Raw genomic sequence first — 21531 nt, 5'->3', positions numbered from 1 at the left:
TGCATGCACATTACGATAAAATGCACCGTGATGCATCCAATCACTCCTCGTATCACACACGATACTAATTAACTTACCTATTGTGATATATATGGGGGTTGAGCCTCTTTATTTAATATTAAAATCTTTTTATAAAACAAAGCTTAATGGGGTTGGACATGTATTGGAGGTGGCTTGGCAGTCCTCTTGAGTACGCCTCTGGCTTAATATGAGGATTGATCCGATGCATCTTGATGAATCTCATTTTAAGATGCATCTAATGGTGAAAATATTTTTTTTACGTTTTTCTTCATAACTCTATCTTAATTAACTGTTCAAAAAGTATTTCATTCATTATCACCATAATTGAAATAAAATACGAATAAATGTGTTTACATCACGTCATGTAAAATTATAATTTTGTTGGACGGGTCTTAGAAGGTCAATTATTTATTCATAACAAATAAGGCGATGATATTTAATCATTTATGTGAGTAAGTTTTAGATTTGGTCCTCACAATTTTCATATATGATCAAACTCGTTACTAACTTTTATTTATTCTACATTTGTTCTTGACATTTGTAAATTTATTCAGTTTTGGTCCTTCATCGTTAGTTTTTTCTGTTACATCCAACCAAACAAGAGATACTATCGTCTTTTTCATCATTCCATAAAATTGTCTATTAAAAATTATATATTATTATAAGAAAAGGAACAACAGAGGAGAAAGAAAAAGGAGACCCCCACCTCTCCTCCTTTCAACCGACGATTTAAACTACGCCAACCATCTCCATATGCTGCAACAAATCCACTTGTTCGATCACCAACAAAACCACCGCCAAGGGATGATGCACCCCTATAAATCCACCAGATGGCAGTGGAATCAAGTCGTTCCCAAGACCAACCGATCATATTTTTAATTAGTTTGAAGTTGGTTGTTATATTAATAGTGGGTAAAGGACATTAAGAATGATTGTAAATAGTGGAAGATGCACATCCTTACAAGACTTTTTGTGTTAATGAAGGTCGTTTTCATAAGACATAAAATGGAATCTGTTTTGCCATTATCATTATCATTATGGATGGATTCCATAGAATTGGGTGATGTCCAGTTCCTTTCCCATCTTTTTCAGCTTCAATCAAGTGTAAACATGACATAATTCAATAGCCCACATCTCTTGTATTTTCATCATATTTCATTATTATTAATAATAATAATATATTTTCAATCACATATCAAAATATCTTACACTTATGATTGTAAACGAATCTTGGAAATAAACCATGGATATGTAAGCATGAAAACCGTAAATGAAGCTTTGTTGGATGCATAACTGGATGGTAACGAATATGAATCATGTGAACTTAGTCGGTTAAATAGTGAATATTGTAATCATAAAAATAACAGATAACAAAACTATATATATATATATATATATATATAGGGAGCGATCAAATGCAAACCACTCAATTTGTACAAACCGTGCAAACCGCATTCAACCAATCATAATTTTTCATTTTGTTCATTTTTTTGTAATTATGAGAGGTTGATTAATCATTTTTATTGTGGATGGTGTTAATCATAGATATTATCATCTTCATTATTTTAATTTTAGAGAAATACATGAAACAGTTTCATTAATGTTAGAGAAATACATGAAACAGTTTCATTAAGTATTATATGAAACAATTTCACAACCATATATGAAACAACTTCATCAAAAAAAAGTATTATATGAAACAATTTCACAAGATTAAACAATTTCATGAAAAAATTTCATAAGATTAAACAATGAAATCGACAGATGAAGGTGGTTTGCACAGTTTACACAAATGAGGACGGTTTTCATATGACCACTTCTCTCTCTCTCTCTCTCTATATATATATATATATATATATATATAAAGTTGGAAACCTCCACTTATGAGATAGAAAAGAGGTAAAACAGCGTGGAGCAATAATGGCATATTGGGAAGCAATATAATTGTGGAGCAATCACCTTCTCTATCAGTGATGACAATTCTTGTTTGGAATCGCCATTTTCAAGCCACCCTCTTTCTCATCTTCTATTGTTGCTATGCATCACTTAGTTTTTTTAGAAGCATCTGAAAACGAAATTATAGATAAAGGTAAACGTTTTGTTTTTTATATATCGAGGTATTTTTAATAATTTACTGAATAACGTATAAGTTTATGATGATTTAGACTTATAACACTGACTATATTATCAGTTTTCAACCACTTCAACAATATAAAGCACCAGTGTTCCCTTTCCTTTTTTCACAATCTCTCTCAATTATTTCTCCTTTCTCAATGGTGTCTTGGCATTTGGCTCTCAATTTCAGCCTTTTGCTACTGATTCTAATCACACCATCCTTGGAAGGTGGTAGATCATCATGTCAATTAATTGGATCATGTTCACTCAACGTGGCACAAGATGCAGAAGATGATAGCACGACATGGGCGGTTCTTGTTGCTGGCTCAAATGGATACTATAACTATAGGCACCAGGTGAATATCTCTTCTGAATGTTTATTGTTTCCCTTTTATAAACCATATGATTTATTCTAGTTTCATGTTATATTAGGCAGACGTTTGTCACGCGTATCAAGTACTAAAAAGAGGAGGATTAAAGGATGAGAATATTGTAGTGTTTATGTATGACGATATTGCACATCATGAAAGTAACCCAAAGCCTGGGGTAATAATCAACCACCCTAAAGGTCATGATGTCTATGCTGGTGTACCTAAGGTATAATTTTATTTATTTATTCATTTATATGCTATTATTGTTTTTATATTATTGTTTTTGTCATAGTTTAAGGAGCGACATTAACTATTTATTATGTTATGGGTTATATATATTACCAAAAATTCACCATATCCTAACACTCTTACATAAAGAGAGGGTATTCACGAAAATTAACCACTCTACCTTATTGGAATAGAGACCAACTATGTATGCATCTCACCATTAATGCAGACCTTACTTTCGAGTTTTATTAATCGATGTTAAAGAGACCTCCTAACGAATACCACTTTCATTAGGTAATGTAAGAAGTTGGTGGTCTTTTTTTTATTTTAAGATAATATATTGTGAAAAACGATTTAAATAAGATGATGTTCATTATTTCAATCAGTGTTTGTTGGTGTCATTATAATTTAAAAGTTGTTGACTTGTTGATATTTATTTATGTTTATATGAACTACTCATCATTATTATTAAGAAATTTTAAGATACCAAGTTCAATCACTAAATGATGGTAATGATATTTATTTTATTTTTTTATTAAGTTGACAAATAATTAACAGAAAATGTGATTCTCATGCATGTGTTTGAAAAGAAATTAATGGGACGTAGGTTCACATAACAAGTGTTATAGCTAGAGATGGTTATCTATAATCACCTCTAGAAAACATGTCTACCCTCTAAATTTAGATTAAATTACATTTTTCGTTATGATGGTTGCCGCTTTAGTATACTTTTGAACCCTGTGACTAACGTACCGTTAAAAAATTCTATTAACTCAAGAGTATTTTGGTATTTTTACTCTTTTATATTGTCTTTTTCTTATTTTATTTTATTAAAAAAATTCTCTTAAAAACACCGGCCCCACCCACTCTACAATCGTCCCAAACAAACTAAAAACATATCCACTGAAATCATAGGACACAAACCAAATTCATATCCAAATGAAAACAAACTTATATTCAAATTATTACGAAACAAATCCACCTAATAGATGAGGGTTTGTGTTTGTTTGAGTGGTGCAAAATATTACAAAACTAGAAAAATAGGGAAAGGAGGTCGATGACCCCCCAGTGGCGACACAGTAGCAAAAAGGACGGGGAAAGGACCCCAGTCAAAAACTCAAAAAAAAAAAAATCCTAGGTTAAATTTTAGGTTTTACATGATTTACCTTTTACTTCCCCCCGTTATATTTTTCCACGGGCCTCCAATCCCAATCCAAACTGTTACTCTAACCAAAAAATCTATTGAAATCAATCAAAAAAACCAAAAAAGTTATTCGAAATCGACAAAAACACTAAAAAATCCCCCGAAATCAACAAAAAAAACTTTAAAAATCCCTCGAAATGTTGTAATTAGGTTAAAAACACATAAGACGATTTTGCGGATCTTTAGTCTACCTTAAAGATGACCCCAGTAGACAAAAATCCTGGATCCACCACTGCCCCCGGTTTTCTGAATTGGCCCTTTATACGATGATGAATTTTTAGGTTCTCTTTTTGAATCAATTTATATAGCCTCTTGCTGAAATGGGAGACAAAGGGTCGAGATCTCCTATCCATGGCCTATGATTCCGAAGGAGGGAGGGAGGTTCTACGAACTTTTACAAAGTATATTTTATATCCACTTAAAAAAATGACATTAAAAGACTAATAAAATGATATATCACTTATGTTAAATATTATATTTATTTTTGTTGATAAAACTTGTTAAATTGTATAATAAAAATTATATATTTTAAAATCTTTAAAGATTTTTTTCATCATAGTGAATAGACTAAAAAGTTGGTCGTGTATTTTTAGTGAGAAATAAATATATTTTTATGAAAATTATTAAATTCGAATATATTATCAAAAGTAACATATAATATCAAGAAACTGAAATTATTGGTAACCTATTGATATCACGTCATATGAAATTGAAAGGCATGTGTCCTCGCACAAGTTGCATATATTCCATAAAATAAGTGTTCTCGTACATTATTTTAAATTAAATATAACTATTTTATTTTTAATTAACTAAATAATAAACTTATTTTAAAATAAGATAATTTTTTTTTCTCCAATTCATAATTAAAAATAAAATTAAAAAATAAAATAAATATATTTTTTTTCATCATAGTGAATAGACATGGAGTATCATACCCGTCCCCATCCCCGATTTAGTGGGGAATCTCCGTCCCCAACCGGAGCGGGTGGATAGGTTTCCCCGATGAGTTGAAGCTGATTCCCATGCCTAAATTAGAGGTAGTCAAAAAGGATGAAGACCTAATTAAGGATCATATGATCGATTATACCTCACCACCCTTCAATCATAGGCAGTCACAATTGTTCTTGTCTAACAAAAGACAGAAACAAATGTACGATCTGTTTTACCCGAAAGAAACCTCATCCCTCTTTTTTTTTTTCGCCTCCATATACATAATAATATTTTCTCAAAAAAAAAAGTCTTGATATTATTATTATTATTATTATTATTATATCTATATATGTAATTAATTAACATATATGTTATTTGAAGGATTACACTGGGGAGAGCGTGACAAGCAGCAATCTGTATAGCGTGATTCTTGGTGACAAAAGATCAGTGAAAGGCGGAAGTGGGAAGGTGGTGAATAGTAAAGCAAACGACAGGATCTTCATATATTACTCTGATCATGGAGGCCCAGGAACACTTGGTATATATATTTCTTTTCATTTTAATTTAATTTCTTTTACAGAGATATTTATCATGGTTTAATTATTCAAACGATAATTTATAATCATTAATTGATATATTAAATAGGAATGCCAACCTCACCAAATGTATATGCCAAGGACTTCATTCAGGTTTTGGAAAAGAAGCATGCTGCTGCCACTTACAAACAAATGGTATTACTAGCTCGCCTTATATATATATATACACACACACTTAATTCATAAATTCATTACTAATATATAACCATATATCGATCGAACCTTACTTTGAAGCCAAGTAATCGACATCAAATGTCACTTGTATATATAGGTTATATATGTGGAATCCTGTGAGAGTGGGAGCATCTTCGAAGGTTTGCTGAACGAAAAAATGAACATTTATGTCACAACAGCCTCAAATGCAGACGAAAACAGTTGGGGAACTTATTGTCCGGGTATGGAACCTCCCCCTCCACCCGAATACGATACTTGCTTAGGGGATCTCTATAGTGTTGCTTGGATGGAAGATAGGTACGTTAATTGATTACTATATATGTCATCCTCCATTAATTCTAACTAATTATATGACGGAATTTCGATGCTCTTAATTAATTAGTGACCAACAAGAAGCTAACGGAGAAACATTGGAGCAACAATATAAGAAGGTTAGCGTCGATCGACAACCATTAATTAATTAAGAGGTTATTTTTTTAATTAACTTTGATTAATATATAACTATGAAATGATTTTAGGTAAAGTTGAGGACTTATAATAACAATAGCTCCCAAGGATCTCATGTAATGGAGTATGGTACTAAGGACATTAGATTGGAGAGCATTTCTCTTTATCAAGGTTTTGGTGCATCTAATATCTCCATGTTTATTAACGACGACACTAATGTTCCTATGGGAGTCGTTAATCAAAGAGACGCAGATCTCGTGTTTTTCCAAACAAAGGTTATGATTCTTAATTTATATAGTTTTATGGAATCTAAATTTAGTATTCCAAAGTTACTTTATACTAACGTTATATATATACGTACATATATAGTACGAGAAAATGATGGAAGGATCGGAAGAAAAAAGGGATATGCTGAAGCAAATGAATGACATAAAGAGCCATAGGTTACATCTGGATGCTAGTGTTGATGCGATTGGGGAGCGACTATTTGGGTCAGGAAGCGGTCGCTTGGTTCTTAGTTCTCTTCGAGCTCAAGGAAAGCCATTGGTCGATGATTGGGGATGCCTTAAATCTATGGTAATTAATCAAGACATCGATCTATCTTAATTTGGCTACAATTATATATATTCGAGTATTAAGAACTAATTGTTGGTGTTTTGTAACGTTAATTTATATAGGTTCGAGTGTACGAGACACATTGTGGTGCATTGACTGAATATGGGATGAAACATATGAGAGCATTTGGCAACATTTGTAACAATAAGGTGAGTGGGGCAGCCATGGAGGAAGCTTCTATAGCTGCTTGTAGTGGGTATGATGAAATTGGCGAGTGGAGTCCATTGAAGAAGGGATATAGTGCTTAATTCATTGTGTTACAAACAAAAACGATTATTGTGCATACTAAGATTGTCTAAATATAAAGGCCGGTCGATGTTGGTCTAAATAATTGTAAATATAACATCTCTAGAGCTGCTTTTACTTTGAATCAAATACTTGTAAATATATATCTTATAAACGTAAGATATTTTTGTCCCTTCAAGATCGATCATGCAACTTACAGTCAAAAGTTGCTAGTAGTAACTTTACAACAATTTGTGGGTTCTATGTCAGTGATACATGTCGTAAATCATGATCGCATATGTTTCTTTAGAATTAAACATTACTTAGGCGAGGGTCCACTTTATACTTCTGATCAGCTAGCATTTTGAATTACTGTAGACGTACAAAGCAGGAATGAGATGGGGCACCTACTCTACTAGTTGTTTTGTTCTCTCGATGTCATCCTTATCTAGGTACAAGAAGGACATTATAGAGTATCTCCCAAATTATTGATGAATTACCGGTGGTAAAAAGTGTTGCAAATGCCGCCAATCAGTAGAACTTAAAAATAGTATTTATCAACCAAGTTTTTTCATTCATCCATTCTACACAAATCAATACAAAAAAATTTGATTTTATAGGATGTCTAAGCATACTAATAGAATAGTTTATAGAACTTAAGTTTATAGGACCAAACTATAAAACATCATATCTAAAAGTGTTACAATAAGTTTATAAGAAGTTTTTTTTTCAGACGTTTTTAAAATAAAGTGTCATGTTAGTTATTGGTATAGGACACATTTGATAAGTATATGATAATCTCATTTTTTTTTATAAGACAATTTCTTATAAAATAATTAATACCACAATTTATTATAAAGACATATCCCAAAAACTAAACTTGTTAAGAGGTGTAAACATATCTTATAAACCTATTGTTACGCTTTTAGATATGACGATTTTTTGGTTTGGTCCCATAAACTTAAGTATTATTTTAGGACACTTGTACATTTTAATTTGTCCTATAAAATCAATTTTATTGTAATACGGGTAGGTTTTGTTTTATAATAGTGTGATGGTTTAGACGCTTGATTTTGATGATTAATAAGTTGGAAGTTATCGTTTTCAAGAAGGTAGCATATGAAAGTTATGTATCATGATATTGTATTAGATTCTACTTTTTAGTAACCGATAATTGCCAATCTTTTAAAAAAAGGTAATGAATTATGTAGCCTACTCAAATTCTATATTTCCCTTTTTAACCTAACAATAGGCATGATTAGTTCGTGATCAACATCATATATATCACGATTTTATGTATTTCATTTAATTGCGTAAACCAATAAGTATTTCATGTAACTTTTTTGTTTGTTAACCAAGTGTTCAAGTTAGTTCGCATACACCTTAACTAATTTTACAGGGCCTTAAAAAATGGTTAGAAACATTTTCAGAAAATTAAGGTAGCGTTTGGTACGCAGACATAATTGGACATGACAGGACAAAAGGGTAGGACTAGACAGGACTGAACATAACAGAAGTATGTCTTGTGTTTGGTACGACTAGGACTGGACGGAACAGAACTAGACAAGCTACCCCCAAAAATTATTTGATGATTTTAAATATTATATAATAGTTATAATTAACACAAATAAAGTAAATAATTAAAGAATAAATATTTGTACATAATATTGATATTTGTACCAAATTTGAATGAAAAATTTAATATAATTGATGGTAGTAGTAGTGGTAGTGGAAGCGGTTTTGGTTATGATGGTAGTGGCAACGGGTGGTGGTGGTCGGTGGCCGACAATGGTTATGAAGGTAGAGGTAGTAGTGCTTGGTGGACGACGATGGTTATAGAAGACATGAAGATGGTAGATTGTAGTGGTGGTGGCGGTTGACAACGGTGGAGGAGGTAGTTGTAGTTGATGTAGTGAAGATAGTGGTGGTGGTGGTTATGGTGGAGGTGAGGTGGAAATGAATGGTGGTGACCGCCAGTGGTGGCGGCGGCCGAAACTAGCGGTAATGACCATTAAAACAAATATCATATTAAGGTTATATATCAAACTAGGGTAGATTAGTAATATTTTTGTTTTTGTCTCATTTTTGTCCCATCTTGTTCCACCTATTTTGGTGGAACACGAGAAAACCTCTTTTGTCCTATGTTGTCTCACCTTGTCCCAGTTTTTGTCTCTGTCCATGTCGCGCCAAACGTGGGACAATGAATTCTTGTTATGTTTCATGCTGCGCCAAACATGGGACAGTGGGTTTTATCCCGTTCTGTCCTATCCCATCCCATCTCATGTACTAAACGCAGCCTAAAAAACCCGAACTAATAACCTATGGAGCACATATTCTCATACTAAAAAATCAAGCAAATGAAACATCAATTCCAATTATCAACATTTGTTTTTTAGCAATCATAAAACGATTGGACTACTTCTAATTAAAGGTATAACAAACAAGATTAAAGTAAATAAGTTAAGAGGTTATATATCGAACGTGGATGATACGTAAAGCCAAAATACAACAAAGTTTTCTTGGTTCTTATTTAACGGGAAGATTAATTTTTTTAATTAATATAATAAACATATAATTCTTTTTATTTATATTTTATGAGTATTATAATAGTTTCAGCTTCAGCTTCAGCTTCGGTTTCAGTTTGTCCGGAATAAATGCAAATTAACGTTGTCTAATTTCAAAACATCTTTACATCCATTTAAAGAAAATGAAGATGCTGTTAAGTGTTAAGTATGAATAAAATCTAAGAAAATATGTAATATTATGTATTTAAAATCATAACTTGGTGGGTATTATTGTATAGAAAATCCAGATCTTATTTACAACTGGCGAAAAACAAAATCTAAAAAAACAAACACTCGAATTTAGCAAACCCACAAATCTTCATCACAGAGTAAGACGCCAGCTCCGTCGTGGACGGAATCCGTCCGATCCACCACAACCACCGGCGGCGTTAATCTTGGTTTGAACGTTCTCGAATTCAGATATCCGGCAAGGTACATGGATCCCGCCGTGATGATTAAACCCATACACCTTTTCTGCTTCTCTCAACAAATCCCCAAATAATGGATGATTGAAGTAAATCACGGGCACCAAAACCCTATGTGCAGCGTCTTCTTTCTCACCAACGTAGACCGCCAAATGCCCTTTCGGAATCGGATTCTGTTCTTCCTCCCCGAGGCGAATGTAATTGGAATTCGATATCCGGCAGCATATATTTTTCTTCAAAGAACGAGCGAATCCGCAGAGTTTTGATATGGCTCTGGCGGTGTAAGTTGGAGGGTTTAATCGTAGATAATCGGAATGAATTTGTCTCCGATGAAGTCCCCGTTTGATGAGCTTTACGAGCTTGTGTCTGATTCTAAAACCTCGGATTTTGTTCATGGTGATTTGAAGGAGGAGGGATGCAAGTGTGTGTGTATTTATATGGAGATTGTTTATGGGAATATGCGGAGGGAAAGTGGGGAGTGGTCGGAAGATGGTCCGGTGGGATTTGGAAGCACGGAAATAATTAAAACGGAAAGGGGAATCATTAAGAAATAGAAAACGGAAAAGTCAAAGCTTTGCACGCATCTGTGTGTAACTTCCATGGACGCTTCCTGCCAATTTCTCTTTTTTGTGGTCAAACTCTTTTCTTCCTTTCGCTTCTATTTTCCCCCACAAATAATTCATAAAAATCGTTATTTATTCTTCTTTATTGTATGTGAGGAAGGTTCAAAAAAATCTAAAATATGGAATAAGATCAGTTTTATTAATAAAATAAAAAATAATAGAAGTAGATTTAGATTTTAATTTATCTGTTTTTATATTATAGATTCTGGTTATGTTTTAGTAACTAACTCATAAGTTTGTTGACGATTGATAATCTAATTTTTCAAAATACATTTAATGGAATCAATCGTTATATTGTTTTTGAAGAGGGGAATCTTGATAAAAAAAAATCAAAGGATGAAAACAAGAGAAATATAACAAGGTAGTAGATTTTATGTGATATTGTTTGCGTTTTGATGTTATTCTTTTTTTGTCACGTACGTCACCATCATTTTTTTTCCAATATGGTCCCTACTTACGTTTGTACTTCTTGTACCTTTCTTCTAGTGACACATTCTCTACGTTACTACGTATCAATCAATATATTAATGACCACACCAAAATTTTATTATAGTCGATAATTAAATAGAGTAATTATGTAATATTTTATCTGTTAACCCTTTCAATTTTATGTTTGTTTCTAGGTGTGTCGTTTCAATATGGAATATTTTTTTATGGTAAATTGTCTAAAGGGATTTTATTTTTTTGAAGATAGAGTATATACAGAAATTAGCAAGGTTGATACCTTGCTATTTTAAAATCATTTCACCATTTTTTTCATTTGAAATCAATTTAATAAAATAAATAGGACTCACGAGTTATGTCGTTATTAAGATATGATTAATGATCAGATTAAATATTAACTTTCATCATTAAAAACGTTAATACAAACACTTCATATCTTCCAACAAACATATATACCTTTTTCTTGATTTTCAATTCCGTAAACATATGCTCTCATAAAAACTCTAAACTCAAATTCTCAAGTACAGGTTGGATAAAATTATGTAGAACATACACTATACAAGAAGGGGGGAGATGGTGGTTTCATATATTAATACCGAAAAGAGTATATAATAAGTTATTACCATGCGATTATGAGCTTAAAATCCTTCTTACTTGACGAAATGTAAGCTTAAGAACTCTCTATATCTTCTCTTTCTTGTATTGAACGTTGAGGAGTAAATGCACAAAAGTCTTGACTACATTAAATGATACTCGAGGCGTTTGGTTTGATGAAATGGTTTTGGGGGATTCAAATTTTGTGAAAGAATTTGGATCTAGAAGGATTTGAAATAATTGGTGTGTTTGTTTAGTAGGATTTGAAATGAAATTGAATTCCATTTTTTTAATAAATAGTTATAATATTAATCAAATTGCCTTTTTATTAATTTTATTATTAAAAAACAAATGTTTCAACACATTTTTAAACATTATTACACATAAATCATAAGAAATCCTACGAAATACCAACAAACCCCATGAGATTTCTAAATCCAGTGCTTGTGGGATTTCATTGGATTCCAAGTCCAAGCAATCCTTCAAACAAAAATGGGATTTGAATGGAATTGAATTTCAAATCCTATAAATCAAATGGGGTCTAAGTCTAATTGAAGGTTGAAATCATGCATGCTATCTCCCACACGCAACACTGCCTCGCACAACCAGTGCCGCTCATGTCTTCCATCATCCTCACAAGGTTGTTCATGGTTTGGTAGGCTAAGGCACACCTAATATTGGCTAGCTCTCGAAACCTATATCGAAAACTCCAAGGATCAATATTTTTTTTGTATGGACTAAATGTTGTAACCATGGTTGTGATGGCAAATGCATGTACCCTACTGTGGGTTTGGCGTCACCAAATCCCGACCCCTTAACTCCACGACGTTGCCTATTTTCAATGCCTATGCTACAAGGACTTGCACTAACCATTAAAAGTAGTGAATGAAAATATAGGGGTTTTTTTTTCCCTTTTTTCTTGATAGGATGTTTCATAATGAACTTCCAGTAGGTCAAATTTTGTTTTGTGTTGAGCATAATAGGTTTTTCGGGTTAGGTCGATTTTCTTGGGGCCTAACCTAGAAAAAGGCTTGATTTTGGGTTTTGTTAACATGCAATTGATAAGAGTTCATTTAGGGTAACACTCTTTTTGGTGTAACCTCGAGACTTGGGGTACCAACACAACGGCTATGGTCTATAAATTCTCAACGTGTTCAAGTTATTTTAAAAGTATAAGCCAATTGATTCCAGGGGCGAATTTCCTTCTCATTAAAATCCCATTTTATCACCACAAACCATTTATAGCGACGACAGGATGCACTAATAATTTAGTGTTTTCACACTTATTTATTTACCTAAAAGTAGCTTATTTTCTTATTTACATCCCAACTTTGAGTCTTTTATCTTCTTATTTTTTATTTGTTGTTTCTTGGAGCTAAATGTTATTATTTACTTGTTTTAGGATAAATAAATGATTAACTTACTTATTTTAACAGATCGTTCATGTTGAAGCATTGCTGCAGCATAAGGTAGCAACTAGAGATGGAGGGTGGTAACTTGAAAACCAATGAGAGTGGCTAAAAGAAAATTTGTTGGAAGCTTAGAGAACACTTTTGTGTGTACTTTAGACATGATGGTTTTAAGTATGTGATTTTACTTTTCTACCCCTCTAGGATTATATAAATAGAGGGGTTTTGCTTCTTACTTTTTGCATGATTTATAATCAGATGTGATCTGGTTGTGTTTAATATTTTAAAGTCATTTAACTTGTGTCTTTATTATATTAATTGTGGTATTTTCTTACCTGTTATTCTTTACATTGTCTTGCTCCAACATTATTTTACGCTCTTTATTCATTTATGCTTTTAGTTCTTTACATTACACTATTTATTTTCAGTCATTTATATTTATGCATATAATTTCTGTCATTTACATTTCTTGCAATTAACTTTTCGTTATTGAGTAGCTAATCTTATTAGTTTGGGTGTGAGACGGAAATGTGAGATTGTAAACCAAAGGAAGGTGGACGTTGTTTCGCAATAACAATATTGCACCATTTTATTTCAAGTTGTATAAAACAAATGATACTTCTTGACATGTTGATCACTTTGAAAAGTGTTAAAGTGTCGTGGACTCAGAGATGATCCACTCAAATGCATGTCAATTTGAATGATATGGAAGTAGACTTGATAAATTACTAACAAAGAGATTTGTTATCTATGATTTCCAAATTGGTTAATTCTCAACAAATTGGTCACTTATTGAAGTGTTAAGGTGGAGTGGACTCAAAGATGAGTCATTCGGAACACATCAACTTGAATGATATGAAAATTCATTCGAGAGAGTGATTTTATACAAAGAGATCTGTTGTCCATATATTTTGAGGACTTCATTTTGCATTACCACTAGTATGATACTACACAGAGATGTGTGGTTGAATCTAAACATTGATGCAAATGTTGAAAGTCCGAGAGGAATACCCTCAAAATAGATGATGGAACTAGTTATGACCTACTGTACGTTGTAGCATTGCTATAACATTGGTCTGCTGGAATTTGTGTTTAAGTCTCACCAAAAAGTCTTACACCCTTGCTTGTTTTATTATATGTTATTATAATTTAATATTAACTTACTCCAATTAAAGTCTATAAAATCATCATCTGAAACCATTTCTTTTGTTCTACTTTTAGTAAGCTTTTACTCTGACCCCTGTGAACGATACTTGATACTTGTACTATTCTATTACTTGAAAGATGATATTAAGGCTATTTGTATACTTGCTTCTAATCCTAATCGCCACGTTTGAGGGTGTGTTAAAGCTCATGTCAGTCGCTATAGCTTGTGACGAATAACATGTCGTCGTTAAAGGCGTGTCACCAAATTCACTTTTTCTGTAGTGAGGTTAATCAGGTTAAAACACTTGGTCGGTACCATGTTACAATTACATATAAAATGAGTCTCGAGAAGATTACGGAACGGAACCATCCTGTAAGGTATGTGGATTGCCAAACCAAATCTTTTGTCATCCTCCATGTAACTTCCGTTAGCTCTAGCCTTTGAGTCGTGTCTGCTTTCTCTTGGGTTTGTCTCTAACAGCTTATTGTTGGTTGCTTTTGGTTTTTCGTGGTTCTTGTTTCCGGATGGTTTTCTCTTTTTTGATGGTTCTCTCTTTCTTGGCTCTTGTTCTTTTTTTTGTTTCGATAAATTGTTGTTTTAAAAAAATATAAAAAAATATGAAAAACATTTATATAAAGTATAAAATGCATAATTGAAAGAAATGCCAATAAACAATCTAAATAGCTTTTAAAAAAGAAGCCGAGGACCACTAATAAAGGTCAGAAGCCGTCCATCGACTTTGCAAATCCACACGTGGCATCAGGCCAGTGGTAACGTTTTATATCCTTTTATTTTATTATTTGACCTTTTTTCTTATGTATTCTATTATTTGCTTGTATTAAAAAAATAACGATAATGGGAGATTTTTATATTCTTTTATTTTTATTTTAAAAAAGAGTTTAATATAATTGTTACAAAAAAAAATATAAATCTTTATATTTTCTTTAAAAAATAACACAGTTATTAAAGATACTCGAATTTGAGTTCCATGATATGTTGTTATTTTTAGTTAAAATTTGTTATGATTTCCTCATTTAAAGTTGATAAACTAACATTATTAGACGTACAAGAAATCATTGAAAAACAACATTTAAGTTAGGAATTTTTTTCTTTTTCTATAAAGCAAGAAAAGATTATTCCTCTAAAAAGTAAGAAGCCGAAATTTAAGCAATACCGATAGGGATTCGTTTTTGAAAATTCCAAAATGATTTCAATGTGCTTATTTTGCCTACAATGTATAGGTTTGTTTATAGATACATAGATAGAAACGTGTTTAATTGCGTGTCGCTCATATCATAGAGTACAGTTCTACCGTCAATTTAAAATTATATTTATATATGTAGTTAGGTGTTACGTTTCAAGTTCAAATATGTTGTTTTATAATAATCAACAAACTCTAATATCTTAAAGATATTTTGTTTCATCTGGTTTAATAATAAAAAGACAAGATAACAACCTTAATTAATTATAAATCATTGAACGATGATTGCAAAGTTGATGTATAGAATAATGTATAAACAAAGTGCAAAGAAGTACACTCCATAACGGTAAAACATTTGTAATTACAAAATATGCAAAGAGATAACTGAAACGAGATAGTTAAACTACAAATGATACAGTGAAAGACATTTATCATTGATCCAAGTATGAGATAAAAATACAAATGATACAACGTTAAACTCGGGATGAAAATAATCGTATTATTCAGAGATACGAAGAGTATTGACGTAAGCTTGTAAAGAAGTAATATTTGGTATGGAATATTAATAAAAATAATAATTGAGAAGATGCTTGGTCATAAATGCAGATATATTAATAAATGAAAGCAATGCGTGGGACGACAACAATAACAATATTAATATTAATATTAATATTAATATTAATATTGTCGTGTAAAAAGCTTGGCAAGTGATATAGAGAACAAGACGACAAGAGGTGCCTTCTTTTCCACCATACAAGGATCTTCATTTCCGGATGCATTACCACTTCATTGTATTTCTAACCCCCATCATTCACTCCCCTTCACTTTTCTCTCTCTCTCTCTCTCTCTCTCTCTCTCTCTCTCTCTCTCTCTATATATATATATATATACACACACATATGGGTTTAAGTTCACAGAAAACCTCATAAAAAATGAAAAAACTGATTGATTAATTCATTTAGGTAACGTTTGGTACGCATACATAATTGGACAGAACTGGACAGGACATGACAAGAGGGTAGGACTGGACTGGACTGGACTGGACGGGACATGACTGAATATAACAGAAGTATGCCTGGTGTTTGGTACGACTAGGACTGGACGAGACGGAACTAGACAAGCTACCCCCAAAAGTTATTTGATGATTTTAAATATTATATAATAATTATAATTAACAAAAATAAAGTAAACAATTAAAGAATAAATATTTGTATATAATTTTCATATTTATACCAAATTTGAATGAAAATTTTGATATAATTGATGGTAGTAGTGGTGGTGGTGGTGACCGACGGTAGTAATAGTGGCAACGGGCGGCGGTGGTTGGTGGCCAACAGTGGTTATGGAGGTAGAGGCGGTAGTGCTTGGTGGACGACGGTGGTTATAGATGACATAAAGATGGTAGATTGTGGTGGTGATGGCGGTTGACAACGGTGATAGTTATGGTGGCGGTTATAGAGGACATGAAGATGGTAGTTGTGGTTGATGTAGTGAAGATAGTGGTGGTGGTGGTTATGGTGGAGGTGAGGTGGTAATGAATGGTGGTGGCCGATGGTGGTCGTGGAGGAGGTTGTTGCAGTAGAGGAGGAGTTGAAGGCGGTGAATGGTAGTAGTGGTGGTGGCAAAGGACGATGTTGAACGGTGGTCGACTATGGTAGATGTAGCAATAGACTTGGTGGACGGTGGTCGTGAAGGCGGTGGAGGATGTTGTTGTAGTGGAAGAGGAGGTGGAGGTGTTTGCCGGTGACCGCCGGTAGTGGTGGCGGCGGCCGAAAATAGCGGTGATGACCATTAAAACAAATATCATATTAAGGTTATATATCAAACTAGAATAGATTAGTAATATTTTAGTTTATGTCTCATTTTTGTCTCATCTTGTTCCACCTATTTTGGTGGAACAAGAAAACACCTCTTTTGTCCCATGATGTCTCACCTTGTCCAGTTCTTGTCCCTGTCCCATGTTGCGCCAAACGTGGGACAGTGGGTTCTTGTTCTGTCTCATGCTGCGCCAAACATGGGACAGTGGGTTTTGTCCCGTCCTGTCCCGTCCCATGTACCAAACACAGCCTTAACGGATGAGAATAAAGAGACAGTTACAATTTTATTTTTAGATTAAGAAATCTCCCATCCCCTATTCTTTTAATCGAAAAAAAATACGAAATATTCGGATGAAATAAATTATACCAAAAAATCAATTATATTTTTCTTCTTTAATTTAATATCCATATTCATATATTTTTTTATCCGTTTTTTTATTGATTTTGCGTTTTCTCTAAACCTAGCCTTTTATATATATGGGATGGGTTCCAGTGAGTGAGAAAGATAAGAAGAGATCTCCACCTTTAAATCAATCATAATTGAAAATCAATACTAATGAAATGTAGCGAGATATATACTGGATCAGTTACCTTCTAAAATGCAATTATGGGTGGCAATCAGATTAAAAGTGATCAACGGTGGATATCTCTTCTTACACTTTTCACCTTTTAATTCTCTTTTGACATAATCCTTCATGTGTGTGTGTGTTAATCAATATTCTAAATCTTAGTCTTGGATGAAAAGAATTCATATAAAATAACTATTGATGCACAAGTTCTTAAGATTATCATAATTTTTTGAGTTCTCAAAAGAAAGTTCCCTCTCTCTCTCTCTCTCTCTCTCTATATATATATATATATATATATATATACACACACTTGTACTCTCAATTTTATAAACTATATATACACACACATACACATGTATTAAAAATTTGATGCACGAATAAACGAAACATCTTAGAAATCGACATCTAATGTACTTCCCAATTAAGTTATAAGCATAGTTATTTAATTTCCCAATAGATTTAATGTTATAGAGTTATGCAACAACCCATTATTATTTAATTTCCCAAGAGATTTAGTTGTAGTGTTCATTTATATAAGTGATATGTCATATATGTTCAGGACAACTTATATTAGATTTTATCAATCAAAATATATATGTATTACTCAAACACATGATTCATATGAAATCTTGTGATAATTGCAATTTAGATTTAAAGTTACAATCAAAACAATTGTTTTCGATCCGGTTTACATAGATGAAACTCGAAAGTAAATCTAAAAGGGGCATTAAAAAAATAATTAAATAAATAAAGGGGGTGTTTTGGCAAATCTGAAAAGTGAAGGGCAAAAACAAAACATGGCAGGTATTTGTCTCCCATTGGTTTTGCTTGTGTTTAGAGAAAGGTGGGTTTAGTGTGATTCGGTTAGACAAAGTGGGAGACCGGGCCTCTAACATGTTTGGGACTTTGGCAGGTTTTGTCCTTCTAAGAATATAAACGATACTGTAAAGGACCAAATATTTTTTTTTAAACTTTGAGAAAAGTTTTGTCGTAAACCAGATATGTTGAGATTTTTAAATTGTTAAATTGACGATGTTATTAAATAAAAACGTTGTTAAAAACCTTAGAGTAAAATTTTTCTAACATTGTTGATGCTCTAATGTAAAAAGACAATCATGTAACTAAGGTTAAACTCGATTTCGAGAAGGCTTTCGACTGCATTAATTGAGATTTTCTATGCTGCTTAATACAGCAAATGGGTTTTGGAGCCGAATGGTGTAGATGGATGATGGCCTGTTTGGGTTCGCAAGTGGCATAATTCTAATTGCAAAAAGGTATTAGACAAGGAGATCCTCTATCACCTTTCTTGTTTCTCGATCACAGTCGAAGGGATTAATGTGGCTCTTCAAGAAGCCACATGTCATGACATTTTTCAAGGGTGTCAAGGTTGGTCACAACGATATTCATGAGTCACATCTTCAATGTGTTGACGACACGATTTTCTTTGGGGTGTGGAGCTACAGAAACATGACAAATCTTATAGGAATTTTGAATTGTTATGAGATGGCTTTCGCATTGAAGGTAAATTTAATAAGAGCAAATTATTCCGCGTTGGAGTGTCGGACATAAAAATAAATGAGATGGCAAATAGATTTAATTGTAGCCACGAAGTTTACCATTCACTCAGGCCTGTTCTTGACATTTTTTAGGCCCTGAGCGAGATATGAAAATGTGTCCCTATAAGTACGATATTTTTTTAATATATTGTTTTTATCATATTTATATAAAACCGTATTTTCGAGTATTTTTTTTATTAACCTGGATATCCAACCCGTTATGCGAGCTGACTAATCCCATGGCGACCACCTGCTTTGCAGAATAGCCTGAAGTCACCGCATTTGAACCTCCGTGACCACAAGGGGATTTTTATTCCTCCTTGGATTTGAACCTGAGACCTCCTGGTACTTTTGACCTTTGGAGCCAAACTCAAACCAATCAGGCACCACCCTTGTTATTTTTCCTGTGTATTATTAGACGCAAAATTAATCAATAATCAATTCTAAATTAATATTATCTACTAGAACATTTTTATGTAACATCATCAATTTATTCCATCATCAGAAACATCATATGATATATTTTTTGGTACATAAAATGACATCATTTGAGGTCACAATGTTAATTTTTCTGATTTTCGAATAACACTATGTGAATCAATGTAAATAGATTGGTTTTCCATGTCATCTCATGTTAATATTTTTAGCACCATTTTAAACTTTTATACTATGTTCTCGAATTTGGGAAGAAAGAAAAAAATGAGAAAGGAAAAGAAAAATAAAAGAAAGGAAAAAATTAAAGTTTTTTATTTGTGTTTTTGATAGAGAAGAGAGAGGAAGAAAAATTAATGAAATAAAAATAAATTTTGATATAATTTCTTTTCTTTTCATTTCCTTAAAAAAATCTCGAGAACAGAATATTTTTCTTTCCCTCGTAAAAGTAGACTCAAGAACATAGAGTTAGGGTTAAAACAAACTTTTCTGGAATCATCAATCTTATAAATAAAAAACTTATTTTGGTTATACTTTGCGATCTTATTCTTCTTTTAGAGATAGAAGAGTACATAAGATTTATGCACTCAATATTAGATAATAAAGAACAAGTATGAAAAAATTATAGTTTATTATTCTAAATATAGATATAAGTTGTAACGTCTCGTATGGTTGATAATTTTTTTTAAAGATGAGGAGTTTTGTTAGCTAGTAACAAGAAAATCTACTATATTCTAATACAAAAATATAATTCATGCGATGATGGAATAATCAAAAGAGTTGATAGAAGATGAATCATGGAGAATATATCAAAGTTTTCGAGGCAAGTAGTTTTAGACGTTGGTATTAGTTAAAAAAATACTTAGAGAAACGTTAAACAATGTTATATAATGAACGACAAACTAACTTTTTTATGTATTTTCTTCTCGAATATGTTTAACAAATACATGTTCGGGCTTTTAGTAGTTAATGTAGTACCAAATTCTTTTATGGTATTATTAGATACTAATTTTTTTTATGTTTCTTCTATTTACTAATTTTTTTGAACTATTATTATACATACTAAACAAATTTGGGCCCCTTATTTTTGTGGGCCCTGTGCATACGTCCGGCTCGTCCTCCTCTAGGAACGGCCCTGCATTCACCTGTCTAGGAATTCCAACTGGGAGGCGTATGAACAAGGTCGAGCATTAGATCCCAATCATTGACAAGTTTAAAAAACAAGTTATCGTCCTGGAAATCTAAAACGATATCTTTTGGCGGAAGATTAACGTTGGTCAAATCTGTTCTCGGAAGTCTGTCTCTATACTAGTTGTCTCTTTTTCACACCCTGGTTCGAGTTCCGCATATTCCTGAGACAGTGAGGAGAAATTTCTTTTGGGGAGAATCTAATGCTAATTGAAAACAGGCTTGGGTTAATTGGGGCAGTAACTTAAAGAATTTCGGTTTGGGGGGCTTAAAGTAGGAAGTCTTAGAAATTCAAACATCAATCTTCCGGAAGTGGTGGTGGCTTTTGAGGGTAGAAGAGAATGTTTTATGGGTCAAGGTGTTGAAGAGTTTTTGCGGTGTGGATGGTGGGATTGATTCAGAAATTCAAGGGGAGGGGGTTTCTTAATTAGAGCTCTTCTCGCGGGAACTTGCAGAAACATTTTTCGGGTGGGGAGGCATCTTGAGAAGCTTGGATCAACCGAAGTGAGTCGTTTGGCAAAGCAAGCAATCGAAGATAAAGGGCTAGGGAACTTCATTCTGCACAAAAAAAGTTCCCTAGGGATAAATTGGAATAGCGAGGTAATGGATGGTGTTGGTCGTGGGGTTGGGTTGGGT

General features: G+C 32.7%; 2 protein-coding genes across 4 annotated transcripts; one reads left to right on the top strand and one right to left on the bottom strand.

Annotated features, from left to right (window-relative positions):
* The first annotated feature begins 1955 nt into the window (after positions 1 to 1955).
* On the top strand, positions 1956 to 7073 carry LOC112527527 (vacuolar-processing enzyme-like). 3 transcript variants are annotated; one of them, XM_025138212.1, is made up of 10 exons: positions 1956 to 2110; positions 2327 to 2492; positions 2569 to 2733; positions 5251 to 5407; positions 5515 to 5600; positions 5737 to 5936; positions 6022 to 6070; positions 6158 to 6361; positions 6456 to 6662; positions 6764 to 7073. In XM_025138212.1, exons 3-10 carry the CDS (start codon positions 2638 to 2640, stop codon positions 6947 to 6949), a joined length of 1185 nt encoding a protein of 394 aa, XP_024993980.1. In that variant the 5' UTR covers positions 1956 to 2110; positions 2327 to 2492; positions 2569 to 2637; the 3' UTR covers positions 6950 to 7073. The 3 variants fall into 3 exon arrangements, with proteins under 3 accessions (XP_024993980.1, XP_024993978.1, XP_024993979.1); XM_025138210.1 differs by having other exon boundaries at positions 1959 to 2492; XM_025138211.1 differs by lacking the exons at positions 1956 to 2110; positions 2569 to 2733 and having other exon boundaries at positions 2151 to 2492.
* A 2608-nt stretch (positions 7074 to 9681) lies between these two features.
* Positions 9682 to 10515, bottom strand: LOC112528189 (auxin-responsive protein SAUR36-like). The gene has a single exon (XM_025139154.1). The coding sequence runs from the start codon at positions 10308 to 10310 to the stop codon at positions 9813 to 9815; it is 498 nt and encodes a 165-aa protein (XP_024994922.1). The 5' UTR covers positions 10311 to 10515; the 3' UTR covers positions 9682 to 9812.
* Positions 10516 to 21531: the final 11016 nt, after the last annotated feature.

The sequence above is a fragment of the Cynara cardunculus genome, assembly GCF_001531365.2.
Source record: "Cynara cardunculus var. scolymus isolate 2C chromosome LG 15, CcrdV1, whole genome shotgun sequence".
In the NCBI taxonomy this organism is placed as follows: domain Eukaryota; kingdom Viridiplantae; phylum Streptophyta; class Magnoliopsida; order Asterales; family Asteraceae; genus Cynara; species Cynara cardunculus.
The sequence above is the reverse complement of the archived record's forward strand: the minus strand, read 5'-3'. Positions and strand labels throughout refer to the sequence as shown.

Bases quoted from the DNA above. Each gene is read 5' to 3' on its own strand.
- LOC112527527 (XM_025138210.1), top strand. From the start codon at position 2,295: ATGGTGTCTTGGCATTTGGCTCTCAATTTCAGCCTTTTGCTACTGATT. The intron at 2,493-2,568 runs GTGAATATCTCT...ATGTTATATTAG, and splicing joins ACTATAACTATAGGCACCAG to GCAGACGTTTGTCACGCGTA. The intron at 6,362-6,455 runs GTTATGATTCTT...GTACATATATAG, and splicing joins TCGTGTTTTTCCAAACAAAG to TACGAGAAAATGATGGAAGG.
- LOC112528189 (XM_025139154.1), bottom strand. From the start codon at position 10,310: ATGAACAAAATCCGAGGTTTTAGAATCAGACACAAGCTCGTAAAGCTC.